Source organism: Euphorbia lathyris, chromosome 6, assembly GCF_963576675.1.
Source record: "Euphorbia lathyris chromosome 6, ddEupLath1.1, whole genome shotgun sequence".
Lineage (NCBI taxonomy): Eukaryota > Viridiplantae > Streptophyta > Magnoliopsida > Malpighiales > Euphorbiaceae > Euphorbia > Euphorbia lathyris.
Genome location: NC_088915.1, coordinates 61089486 through 61102882, shown reverse-complemented (window position 1 = coordinate 61102882; position 13397 = coordinate 61089486). Strand labels below are relative to the sequence as shown.

The 13397-nt window shown below is 37.1% G+C and overlaps 1 protein-coding gene across 4 annotated transcripts; it reads left to right on the top strand.

Moving 5' to 3' along the window:
- Nucleotides 1–2830: 2830 nt before the first annotated feature.
- Nucleotides 2831–6622, top strand: LOC136233042 (uncharacterized). 4 transcript variants are annotated; one of them, XM_066022581.1, is made up of 4 exons: nucleotides 2831–3082; nucleotides 3842–4953; nucleotides 5077–6027; nucleotides 6138–6622. In XM_066022581.1, exons 2-4 carry the CDS (start codon nucleotides 3850–3852, stop codon nucleotides 6174–6176), a joined length of 2094 nt encoding a protein of 697 aa, XP_065878653.1. In that variant the 5' UTR covers nucleotides 2831–3082; nucleotides 3842–3849; the 3' UTR covers nucleotides 6177–6622. The 4 variants fall into 4 exon arrangements, with proteins under 4 accessions (XP_065878653.1, XP_065878652.1, XP_065878649.1 ...); XM_066022580.1 differs by having other exon boundaries at nucleotides 3836–4953; XM_066022577.1 differs by having other exon boundaries at nucleotides 3723–4953.
- Nucleotides 6623–13397: the final 6775 nt, after the last annotated feature.

Below are 13397 nucleotides of genomic sequence, written 5' to 3'. Positions count from 1 at the left end.
CATTCTATTCAGGTGATTCCAGTTCAACATGATCATTGCATTCTGTGGATTAAGAGACATCATTTGGTGCAGTGAGCGTGGAAGCTACTTCATGTAAATTTCTTATTTAAATAATTTCGTGGTTCAGCCAAATCTTCAACAAAATCCTGATATTCCTAGTACTTCGACTATATATAATCGTGGCCTAGTAGAATCCAGTAACAATACGTTGAAGCCTATGCATATCACGCTAGCTTTAGATCAGAAAATTGATGCATGTTTAGGATCTTTGGATCATGAACAACGTCGATTTATGGATGTGATAACAAAGAAACTTATATACAATATGACCTCTATTAAAGAGTCCATGAATATTCGAATGGCGGAACATGCATGCAGATGGAGTGATGAGCTCAAGGAGGCAAGAGAGGTGAATAGGCATGCGAACATGCATGGTTCTACAACTTGTTCTATGGGACATCATATTGTCCGGACCTGTCCTAGGAAGAGGAAGCTCGAAGGAGAAAAATGCTAGTCCAACATACCGAAGACGATATCATTTACCAAAACCTCCTAAACAAGTACCCTTGACCGAAGGCTCTAGATCCTCAAAACGACATCGAGACGCTCGTCATGATTCCATCGAGTTCTTGATACTTCGTCATAAAGCAACTCGTTATAGGCTAGCTAGATCCAGATCTCCGGAGTGTAGAAATTCAAGATCAAATCCAAAACTGAAGGCAGATGAGGCAACTTCCTTAAAAGAGGAAGTATATAATCTTATTAGGAAGGAGCTTCGGCACGCCATGAATGATGAAGGATTAGAGTCAAGATAGCCAGAAACTACTGATGTGTTCCTCTCAATGAAGAAATTATGAATCAACCCATACTTCATGGATTCAAGTATCTACTCCTTAAAGACTATAATGGTATGACTTTACAAGTTAAAAAAATTCTCAGGAAACTCCAGACGTCGACATCGACAGATGCCCTCATGTGCCAACTGTTTTCAACTACGTTGTAGGATTTAGCAGCTTACTGGCATGATCAATTATTACCAGAATCCATTAGATCATTCAAGCAGATGCCAAAGGAGTTTAACGAACATTTTATTACCTCCATTCCTAAGAGCAAAATGATGCAAGATTTAAATTATCTTCTGTAAGAGCCGAGTGAATCCTTGAAGGAATGAGTTGAGAGATTTCAACGAACGACCATCCAAATTAAACATCTGAATGTTGATGGGGCGGCGGAAACCATGGCAAGCAATTGCGGAAGTAAGGATTTGTCAAAAGAATTAACAACGCGCAGACCGAAAAAATTTCCAGATCTAATGAGAAGGGTGTATGATTTCGTCAAATAGGATGACCATCGTTTAAATCCATTATTGAAGGATAGATTGAGTTCTTTTTAGAAGTTATTGGGGCGAATGATAAATTAAAAGTTTAATTAAATAATGGATTAACTTAAAAAAGAAACAATGTGATTTGCTCGTTAGTAAAATCGCAGATTTTTTCAAATTGCATAACTAGACCAGAAAAACTAATTAATAAAATTAGTTCAATATGGTTGTAACTTTGATGTAGTAATAGAATGCTTATTTATTATACATTTTTTCTCCATATGTTAGTTCGGATGAAGACACCGCATTAATTAATTCAACTGTATGTTTTTCAAAATTTCATTTTCAGCTATATACACTTTTTCTGCAAAAAATAAAAAGATGAGAGCATAGTTCATTTGCTATACTTTTAAGATGTGAAATTGTGATTTGGAATCCATGTTCAAAAAACCACAGCAATTCTCTGAAATTGTGATTACAGGCGAATCCATGGATAGGGGTGAGCATGATCCGGTTCGGTCCAAAAACCGAACCAAACCGAATTGGACCGAACCAAATTACCTATATTTTTTAGGATCAAACCAAATCAAATTATAATTTGGTTTGGTCTGGACCGAACCGAATTATTTCGGTCCGGTCCGATTTGGTTCATGTTTGGACCAAACAAAGTATTAAAGACCTACTTTTACTTGTCTTCACTAAATAAAAATTATATAAAGACAATAATCATATAATTAATATTTTATTTTGTATATATAATTAGTTAAGATAGAAGAAACATGTTTATTTGTTTTTTCTTCTTTATATATAATTAGTTAATTAATATAAAACCTTAAAACTAAAAATAATATATATTATATTTCGGTTCGGTTTTATTCGGTTTTTGACCAAACCAAACCAAACCGAACCGAAAACCAAACTAGTTTAAAAATTAGGACCGAACCAAACCAAAATATAATTTAATCCAGTTTGGTTCGGTTTTTTCGGTCTTTGAGTTTTCGGTTCGGTTATGCTCACCCCTATCCATGGATATAAGTATTTCCTACCCCAATATCAAGCATAAGTGGTAAACTGGACTCTGGAGTATGACAAATTATTAGAAGCGTTCGGTTTTTCATGTAAAATGGAGGACCTCCGATACATATTTTGATACGTGTAACACGGACCTACATATATTATAAGAGGTTCTACTATTTTAATTATTATATGGAGTCACATTACACATATCCAAATACAAATTGGAGGTTACATGAAGACCGAGTGCTTAATATAAGAACTCCTGGTTTACCCTAGAAACTCTAGGGAGAGTATAGACGTGTATAATCAGTTTTTTTGCTAGTCAAGTCAAGGGAAGAATACAAAGAAATATAAGAAAAATGAAAAAAAGAAAAAAGAAAAAAGAAAAAGGAAAAGGAAAAGAAAGGAATGAAGGGAAGATTTTGTATGTATTAAATAGAATTAAATCAAAGAAGTAAATGAAAAGAGGGCGCGTAGAAGACACGAACAAAAAGCAAAAGCGTTGCTGAGTGAGTGAGGGGGTAATAATTTCCTCTCTTCATCATCTTTCTCTCCCTCTCTCTCCAACTTTTATGATTTATACTCACAAGCAAAGAAACCATTTACTGTAACAGTGAAAATGAACACACACACCTCTTTCTACTCTCTTCTGACCTTTCTTTGTTCTCACTCATTCCCTAAATTATCGGCGTTATTTTAGGACTCCCCCGCCCATTGAGCACCACTTCACTCCCGAGCTCACTGGTATGTATCTTCTTCTTCTTCTTCATGCTTTCAGTTCCCTCTTAACTTTCATTTTCTCATACTGTCAGTTTAGTGCGTCTGAAAATGTTGAATTCCGCTTAGTTTGATTATCATGGTACAATATTTTCTCCCTTCTTAGAGATTTTCTTGTGGAGTTCATGAGTTCTGCTGTTTCTTCTCTACAATATTTACTTGTTTTATAATTTCATTTGTGATTTATAGCTGTTGCGGATCAAACATTCCCATTCTTACGGTGTTTGATCATATTTATTCGGCCAATTTTGCTAAATTCTGTTTGGTTTCTGGGAAATCGAAGAGGAGAGAAGAGAAATTGATTATTGATTATTTATTTATTTTATATTTACTCTGATCTGATGTTATTGTCATCAGCAGATCCCAATATACCTTTGTTTAATTAAAGGAAGAAGATCTTTGTGCCACCTGACAGAGCATACATATTTTCATGATCCGTTTCCTTTAATTTAATTAAACTTAAACAACAATAAATGCACTTACGTTTTGGGATACGATCACTGGCAGTTTTGGACTCTTTAAATTTCTATTTCTACATCTATCTTTCAGTTTCAATGGCATATAGGAGTTAAGAGTATATAGTAAAATTTCTTCAGTTTGTTTGCAGATTTATTTCCTGTAGAGTGGGATGTGGAGTTACTCATATTGATTTTAGTCTATACATATATGATTCTTTTGCATTAGCAATGGTGTGCAATTGTTGAAGTTGAATTTGCTTAGCTGTAGAATTAGTCATGGAGGAAAGGAAATTGAATTTCAATGCTCCGCTTCTATCAGTGAGGCGATCTTTTGCTAGAACAGCACCTTCAAATGGGGGAAATGCAAAAAAAGTTGAGAATTCCCAGCGCAGTAGACTCCTTACTCTCGCTTCTTGTAAAGCAGATTCTAGTTTGGATCTAGTAACAGAACCAGTTGCTGTCCCTTTTAATTGGGAGCAGATCCCTGGCAGACGTAAAAATAGTAGTATTCCTGATTCTTACCAACATCACGAGGCTTCTGTTGCTCAGTTTTCTCCTCGAATGGCATTGAATGAGAAACCTGAATATCAAAATGTGTTTAGGCCTCAAGTAGAGGCAAGTTCATTCCGTGGAGCATTTGATTGCTCAAAAGAGGGAGTGAATGATAAAGCTGTGATAGATTTTGAGAATGATGATGATGTTTACTCAGATGCGCTCGACACATTGTCCGGTACAAACTCATTCTTTGGCCACTGTAGTGTTAGCGATGTGAGTGGCTTTGGTAATCTGGCAATTGTGAAACATTCAGGAACTTTTGCCACTGATCCACAAATCCGAGATTTCATGATGAGTCGTTTCTTACCTGCTGCAAAGGCAATGACTCTAGAGCAACCTCATTATGCTTCAAGAAATAAACCTGTGTCTGGTGAACAACCTCATTATGCTTCAAGAAATAAACCTGTGTCTGGTGAACAACCTCATTATGCTTCAAGAAATAAACCTGTGTCTGGTGAACAACCTAGACTGATTACAAAGGTAATTCAGAGGGATAGGAACCCTTCTGTCATTCGAAATGAATCCCTTAACATGGTGCCGTATCATCAGGATATAGAAGATGAACAAAGTGAGGATGGAGGTTATGAGTATTCCGATTCTAGCATTATAACAACTAAAGGTTGTGGTTTGCTTCCCCGGTTATGCATAAAGAATTCTTTATGCCTCTTAAATCCTGTTCCTGGAATGAAAGTTAGGACTCAGAATGCTGTTCATGGAATGAGAACAAGGACCCAGAATTCCGAATCTACATCTCGAGATAGCCATGGTGCTAAAAAAATCAATAAAGCTGCATTTGCCAGATCTCAGAGTCCAACTATAAAGAGGGTAATCATTATTCTGCTTTCCATTATTTTTCCTGCTTTGAGTGTTAAATTGTTCCTGTTATAGCTTTGAGGTTACTTCTCAATATTCATCAATGGCAACAACTTTCTGTTTACTGCTTTGCAGCCTGCCAGGGATGCTGTTAAACCAAAACTGGAAGATGATGCTCGATCCCCTAGGCTGCTGTTAGGGGTTGAAAACAAGATAGCTTGTGGATCCAATCGACTCACATTTACAAGTGATCGGCAAACAATAAGTAGGACATCGCCATTTAGGCGTTCAGGTGCAATATCTCCTTACGGCAATGAAGCATCTCAGTCTCCCTTCCGCGGGCAGGGATTTCTAGGTGAAAATGAAAGTTTCAAAAACAATAAGTGGACTTCTAATAGCAAGGTCTACAGCAAATCTCAGGAGCTAGTACCTCATTATGCCATGAGATTGGGTTCTCGGCCCGTCAGCCCTACTGCCGAGAAGACACTATATGTAGATACCGTAATTGTGGCAGGTATATTCTCTTCAAATTCAGGTTCCTCAAATGTGAAGAAGCCCTCTGTGGGTTCTGGAGCGAACGATATCAAGGCACTGATAAGAAGCAGAGAAATTCAAGACACTGCTGCTTCAGAAATTTTATTGGAAGATTTGAAATGTTCAGGCAGAGCGGGTAAACTGGCATATAAGGGCTTGCAGTCTAGTAATAGTACTGGCATGTCACCTGACAGAGGCAAATCAGATTTCGCCGAAGACTTGTCTCATAAATCGAAGGCATTGGTATGCATTAGTACTGGAGCTGCAGACAACAATGTAAATATTGCAAATGATCAAATTTTAGATGAAGATCATACAGATAATGCAGAAACTAGTCTAGTAGTATGCCCTCTTCCTCCACTTCTACCAAGAACTCCCTCGGAATCTTGGCTGTGGCGTACCCTGCCCTCAATCTCCTCACAAAATCGGGTGTATCGCGGTACCAGCTTCCGGAGCAAGCGGCAGGATCCTAATCTCTCCTCTGGTAATACCAAATGGGAAAACATTGTAAAATCATCCTATTTGCATCATGATCATGTCCGCTATTCTGAGGTAATTCCAACATCAACATGCTTAAATAGTCTATATTGTCTTTCCATGTCAAGGTTTGATACTGAAATTTGCATAAAGTTGACATAATTTTTGTTAAAAATCTTGGACAGGAACTATTTCCTCATGCTTCTCAGCAATCTAAAAGTTAGGAGATTGAAGATCTTTCCTACATTTCTAGTATCATTATTTTGTTTGGCTTTTTCTCCACTATGATCAGACGTGATTCAATTCTTTCAGCCCCAATTTTTTTTCCCTGGGGATATCTACCTCCGATTGCTCATTCTCCTCTAGTGGTAAGTGTGGAATGAATTCTGTGATGATCACCTGCTCGGACAGAGATGGGGCAAAAGGAGCATTCACCATTGGTTTTGCAATAATCTGTTTGATACAGAAAAATCCGTAGCCTATTTTGGTGATCAATTAGATACGCCAAATATGAAGAGCATAGATTATTTCATGTCATGGATTAGGTTTGGTTTGTGGCATTCCTTCGATGCTTCTTATTATGATTATAATTATAAATATGCCTTCATTTGATTGTACAGATACGCTTGTATTTTATTATCTATTTCTGCCCTTGGTATTTTTTTCTGAAGATATGATTGTATTAGAATTTAGAATCATCAGCTGCTAATCTACAAAGATGCATGTGCTTGATCTCTGAGCCAGCTGGGCTTCTTGATCTATTTATTGGGCCTTCAGTAGGCTTCAACTTGAGTGCCATTTCGGGCTGCATCTGGTCCAGTATCACTCGACACAGCCAAAAGGCAAAGTATCATGAGATCTGAGTTTTGATCAGTTGCATTCACATGGACTCTGATGGCCACGTAAATTTGGTCATTCACCGTTAGATTTAGACGGATTAAAATATAAGCTTTAGAATGTTTTGAATCTCCACCTTAGGATTTTAATCCATCTAGATCTAACGGTGAATGACCAAATTTACGTGGTCATCAGGGTCCATGTAAACGCAACTGAAGTTTTGATATTTTGTTTCACTACATTTAGATGGCTGATCATTTATTTATTTTTGTCACATTAAATTATTTTAAATCAGTTAACTATCAATATCTAATTATCTAATTAAGTTAAGATATTGTTACTTATTTTATATGTGTCCGATTGCATTTTTTATGGTTTGAATTAAATATTTTAAATTTTTTTTTTATAATCACATTATACATATAAAAAACTAATTTCATATCATCAAAATTGCAAAGTTCAAATATAAATAAAATGAATAATATTTGTTAATCGACTTTAATATTTAAAATCAACACTTTTTGTTATCAAGACTGTTTTTTTTTTGAAGAATGTTATCAAGACTGTTAATGTAACAAAAAAGAAAATCATGGGCTTAATTTGTTAGCATAAAAAATAAGGGACAAAATCCACTAGAATGATAAGAGGTCTCAAGATGCTTTTCACTTCAAAAGGGTGAAATGAATGTTAGTTGTCATTGGAAACAAACGGTTTGCCATTTTTACAATATAAATTTATTAAATCCTTAATTTTGAATTTAACATACTAAAATTTTAAATAATTTCACTATATTTTTTTTTTTTATGGAAAAGAGAAGAAGAACAAATAGTATCCGTGTGAATACAAGTTGGAATAAACAACGGGAAATATTCAATATTCCTCATGTGATAAAGAATTAGCACAAGCAACGAGAGAATATGCAACCGTGTTAGTTTGACGTTTTTCATGAATAAATTCTACCCGTACAAAAGTCTGTGCTTCCTCCAAAATATCAGTAACTACCAACTCCAATTCTTTTACCTATACAATCCAATTAGATACAATTTCATCATCTCATAGTAGACGAATTGCAGATAATGAATCCGAAGCAATTAAGATTGAATGGAAACCAACATATCTCTAACAATTCTCATCGAAGATAGGACTACCATTAATTTCGCGTGTAAAGCAAATTGTGCTTTGCCAATCGGCCCCTCTCTAGATAATATGACGAACCCATTTGAATCATGTACTACCAGTCCAAAAGTAGCACAATGAGATCGCAGAGAAAATGAAGCATCACAATTCACCTTATATATACATGACGGTGGAGCAAGCCACTGTACATTAGACGATGAACTCTGAGCAGTCCCTAAATACCTATAATCTTGCCATTAGCTTTTTTTACTAGCACCACATTTGTTTGCCATTTGGGGTATTGAATTGGCTCGATGTCTTCTGCCATTCACAAGTTTTTTTTTCTCTATGTTGACTATATTCTGTGTCTCCGGGCCGTGATTCCCTTTTTTTTGGCAGACACCTTCTATGGACTCATCAATGTTTAGTGAATGCATCATTAACATCCTGAAATTTCCATTACACCTGCTAGGCATCAAACGAATATGGAGATGTTGTCGTTCATACACTTGGTGACCTCAATTTTAACTGGTTCGGCTAGTTCGGTTGCTATCTGGATGGATTTGCCTTTTAGTAACCATACTGTTTCCAGAGAACCTACGGGTTTGGCTCTTTCTCGCTCTTCTTCCTTCTTATCCTTTATCCGAAGTTTAATTTTAAGGATTCCATGTATGTTTGGTGCGCCACCAACTGGTTACCTTAAGCAATAGCCATGTTTTCTTTCGTTGGGATCTGCCAGGCTAAGTGTCAGATAGATAAAGCTCCTCCCAAACTAGATAAGAGTGGCATTCCTATGATAGCATTATAAGATAGGGTTGTATCTGATGCGCCTCAGTGCCAATGCCCAATGAGACTCACTAAGGGATAAGTGTACTCTGTCATTATCAAGTAATAATCTGGATAAGTCCATGTATCAAATCCACAGAATTTACATCTGCAAGTATCGAGCTACTAAGCTTCTAATGTTATCTAGACTGTGGGGGGTTTGAGATTGAGTTTGTTTATGTTAATCTACTCCTAATTAAGTTATTCTACTCCTAAGTGATCCTTTAAATCATGTAATTAACCTAAGGAAAGCGTGGTGATACGATAATATCGAATCCAACCTAATTCATTAATCAATTGGTAACCTAATCTGAGTCTCTTTTGTCTAAGGCGATTAACCCTACTTATCCTTCTATGGTTCCTAGTGCGTGATTCCCTTGTAAGACCGAAACTAGCTCTAAGGCTCAGAAATTTGGGCTTAATCTTCGATAGGGTTGTCAATCATATAGGCTTTGACTAGGTCAGATTCAGCTCGCATTGTGTGCCAAGTATTTATTTGGACTTATGAATGAGTTAAACCAATTAAGCAAAGCGTAAGACAAAGATTAAAATCATACAATCAATTGAACAAAATACAAAATAAGAAATCAAATTAATATTAAAGATGAAACGTATTATCACGGAGATACAATTAGCCTAGGATTCATAGCATGGATCAGCGACAAATAGAACGTAAAAGAGAAAGAAATCCCTTTCAGGAAACCTGTCGACCAGTGCAGACGTCTTCCTAGGACTTAAAGGATGGAGCCTTGAACAATCCTCGGTGGATGCGGAGCTTGAAGGTTCTTCAATGGTAGATGGAAAGAAGGAGAGGATTCTTCAAGAATGAAGGCTAGAGTTTTTACACGAAATAAAACATAATAATACATATGTTACAAAGTTCTATTTATAGTTGTTGTTTGAAGCCTAAACCTAATCAAATTTGTTTCCTATTGCAGGTGGAGAAGTCGGGGGCGAAATATGGCATCGTGGGGTCGGAAATTAGTCGAAAGACTAATTCCTGAGTCTCAGCTCGTCGAGCTGGGCTCTGGCTGCCAGCTCACCGAGCTGGCCTATAAAGGCCAGTTCGACGGGCGGCACATGCCCAAACATATCGAGCGACTTTCGGGGGTCCTCGAGACGCGATTTTTGCCCGAAATTGATCCTGTTTGACCTGCACATGCACATAAACTCCAAACAACGTCACTCCAAAGGCTAAATTGACCCACTAGTCGCTAGATTTGAGTAAAAACTCCACTTGGTGCGATCTTTGGTGAATCATTTAGCCACATTAAATAAATGGTAGTTCGCGTATGTGCTATTTTGGCAATATTTGCCTGAAAACAACCAAAAAACGACTTCAAACTACGCAAGTAAACAAAACATATACTAAAGTTAACTAACACGCACACATGCATAAAAATGCGAGAATTTCTCACTTATTGAATGAAAACTAGAGAAAACTATCCTAAAAACTGTACCTAAAGATAGGGGTTTTTTACCCCTATCAGTATCTACCATGAGACATTCTGCTCTCCATATTGTTCTACAGTCTCCTATTTCGACCTTGAAGTGATTGCTGCCGAGGAGAGGTATTGTGTGTCCACTAATCCCAATTAATGAGGATGTACTTGGCGTCAATTGATCTAACCTAATAAAAAGGCTTTCAAACACTTTTCTTGTAATAATATTGATTGAATTGCTTGTGTCGATGAAGACCCTCCAGACTTTGTAGTCTGCTATCATCATCTCTATTACTAAAGCATCATCATGCCATTCATCTGACTTATTCTTTAAATCGCGAGTAAAAGTCCGATCACACCTCTTTCATTCTTTCCAGACTGGTAACTTCTCTTTTTCTTTTAGACCGTGATCCTCCTTCTGCTCTAACATTTATAACTCCTTTAGGAATGCGCCCTTCGATTTTCTTCTCTTTTCTTGAGTCTCACATATATTTTTTAAGGAAACCATCTAGCTTGTAGCTTTTGGCCATTTTTTCTAATTCGATGATAAACTACCTGCAGTATTCTGTATCATACCTTTCACTTTTATGGAAATCGCAGTATGCACCGTTGCTTCGGCTTGGCATTTTCTTGATTTTGGGCGTGTACTAGATCCGTACCTTATTGTTTTCAACCCATATGAGCATTTCTTTTCTAATACATCTCCTTCTTACTAATGGGTCTATCCTTTGTTGGTCCCGTGTGACTAGTTCCAAGGGGGGGGGGGGTTAGGAACTAATATAACTTTTTCGTTTTAATTATGCTGACTTAATATAATTCTTTGAGTTTTACAACTCAACTTTGGTCAGCACGGCCGAGTGAGGCGTAAGATAGTTTTAGTCAGATACTGACTAGAGCTGTTTTACTTGTGAGTTGGGAAATGACACTTTTGTGGTCAGCTTCCAACTCAGCACTCTGATTTACTCAGTGTCAGCTTAAACAATTTATATACTAAGTAAATATAACAAGCAAAACATACAGATGTATATTGAGAGAGAGTTAGAAATTACTCAGCATGACTTATCCTGGTTCGGCCTCTCCGCCTACGTCCAGTCCCCAGAATCCCTCCGGGCTTTTTAAATCCAATACTGAGCTCTTTAAAGGTAGAGCACAAATCGTTTACAAGGCAGTTGAATATGCAAGAGTACCGTCCTCTATTCGTCTCAACTCCTACTAAGTGCAATAATCGAGCACCTAGATTTCTCTACCACTGAGTACTTAAAACCGAGTACTCAACACTACACTCTCAATTTTACAATTGATACAGAATTGTTCTTTTTCAGACAAAGAACACTTTAGATGATTACAAAAATCACTCTAGCTTTTACAAAGAGATGGGAATTTGGTGTAAGATCTTTTTCTTGTTTTGGTGTGCTTTTGTATGTCTGTTTTTTCTCTTGTAATTTTTGGCAAGGCATCCAAGAAGTGTACTTGTCCTTTTATAGTTAAGGTCTGAAGCAGAAATGATTTGAATCCGGAATTATCCGTTGGATTCAAACGACTTTTTCATGCGACATGTTCTGGTCAGCTTCAGATTTGCAGGCCAATCCTGTCGTCTAAATTCCGCAGGCGCCAGGCTTGTCTTCTTCTTGCAGATTTGTCTTGTAGTGCAGGTTTTGTCATTTAGCCAGCGGACATTTGATCCATGCATCTCAAAATTAACTTTTTGCGTAATTCCAAGGTTTCTATTATTGGTGCAGACAGTTGTCGGATCGTGTCTTTTAGCAAACGGATCATTGGTGCTGACTTAAAATTACTCCGCATGACTTTGATAACCGTTGTCTTTGATTATCGCCAATTCCGATGCTGAGTTGCCTTTCACTCAGCTTCCACGGCCAACTTCGTTCTGCAAGATATAGTTCTGAAGAAGACTTCTGTTCTTTTATGCTGAGTTGCTCTTTCCTCAGCTTCATTTGTAAGCTTCGGTTCTGAAGAAGACTTTCCTTCTTTCGTACTGAGTTATTCTTTACTCAGCCCGTGCTATGTTATCATGCTGACTATGTTCTGTCTAACTGGATTCCTGTTCTTATAAATATTTTTATACTTAACATTGAACAAACGCATTAGTACAATTAAATCAAAGCACTTAAATTTAATTGTCTTAATCATGGATTAACTTAAATAATTTTGTCAAATCAAAATCATGTTGGAAAGGTGTTTCAACAAACTCCCCCATTTTAATGTTGGCAAAATTTTTAATTATGGAACTCAGTTTTGAAATCCCCCATGATTGGATTGTCTTTCATTCTTCTGAAATTACTCCCCCGTAAGGGTTGCATTAATTTAACTCTAAACCTTCCAAGATTTAAGTGAGAAAAATCAAAGCATGCTTGTACTGACTAAGTTCAATTCTAGACCTTCTAAGATCTAATTTAGATGAGCCTAGGTCAGCTTTTAGAAGAGGTCAATATGTTGGAACATGTGTTTACTCAGTTTGATACACGGTCAGTTTTAGGTATCAGAGAAAGAGATTATATATATATGAATTTATATATCAGAGCAAAGTGTATTCATGTATCAGAGTAAATGTGTGTTGAGAGTTTTTCACATGCATGTTCCCTTTTGATTTCGATTGTTTATTCAATTTAGATAGTTCAGCATATAGCACATTTAAGTAAGCATCATATGTAGATAAGTCAGTTTAAGTAAAAAAGGATGCTTAAAATAAATAGATGGTGAGTCAGCATACAAAAATAGAATACAAGCCAGGTTTTAAGATTGACTAAGCTATTTCTTCTTGTTAACTTGGGCTTGATGAGCAGGATTCATTTTGCCTTTCCCTTTGGCATTTCGTTGTTGCTGACTACCAAATGCTTCTCCTGACTTGTGCTGAGTTCCATCAGCTTGTTCGTTCTCCCCCATTTTGCCAGCATCGGGCGGAGGAGGAATGAAAGTGTCATTGAGAGCAGCACGAGTTAACCTCACTCAGTACGCCTTTAGCTGTTTCGTGCTTTCCCAGAGACCATCGAAAACAGGAACGCCATCGTCAATAACTGATCCAGGGACTCGGATGGAGGCACTAAACATACTCAGAATATATTCTTGTGACTTCCCAATCCAGGTCAGCGTGTCAGTCAGCCTAGCATAAGCTTGATGATACATTTTGAGCAGGGCCGAATCATAGAACTGACGTTGAGCATTCGTGTGGCGCACATGTTTAAAGGTGGCTTGGGAGTATTGCATGAT

What these genes read in the sequence shown, in the direction of transcription:
- LOC136233042 (XM_066022581.1), top strand. Translation starts at nt 3,850, where the DNA reads ATGGAGGAAAGGAAATTGAATTTCAATGCTCCGCTTCTATCAGTGAGG. An exon ending in AGAGTCCAACTATAAAGAGG is followed by an intron (nt 4,954 to 5,076) that starts GTAATCATTATT and finishes ACTGCTTTGCAG; the next exon opens with CCTGCCAGGGATGCTGTTAA. An exon ending in ATCATGTCCGCTATTCTGAG is followed by an intron (nt 6,028 to 6,137) that starts GTAATTCCAACA and finishes AATCTTGGACAG; the next exon opens with GAACTATTTCCTCATGCTTC.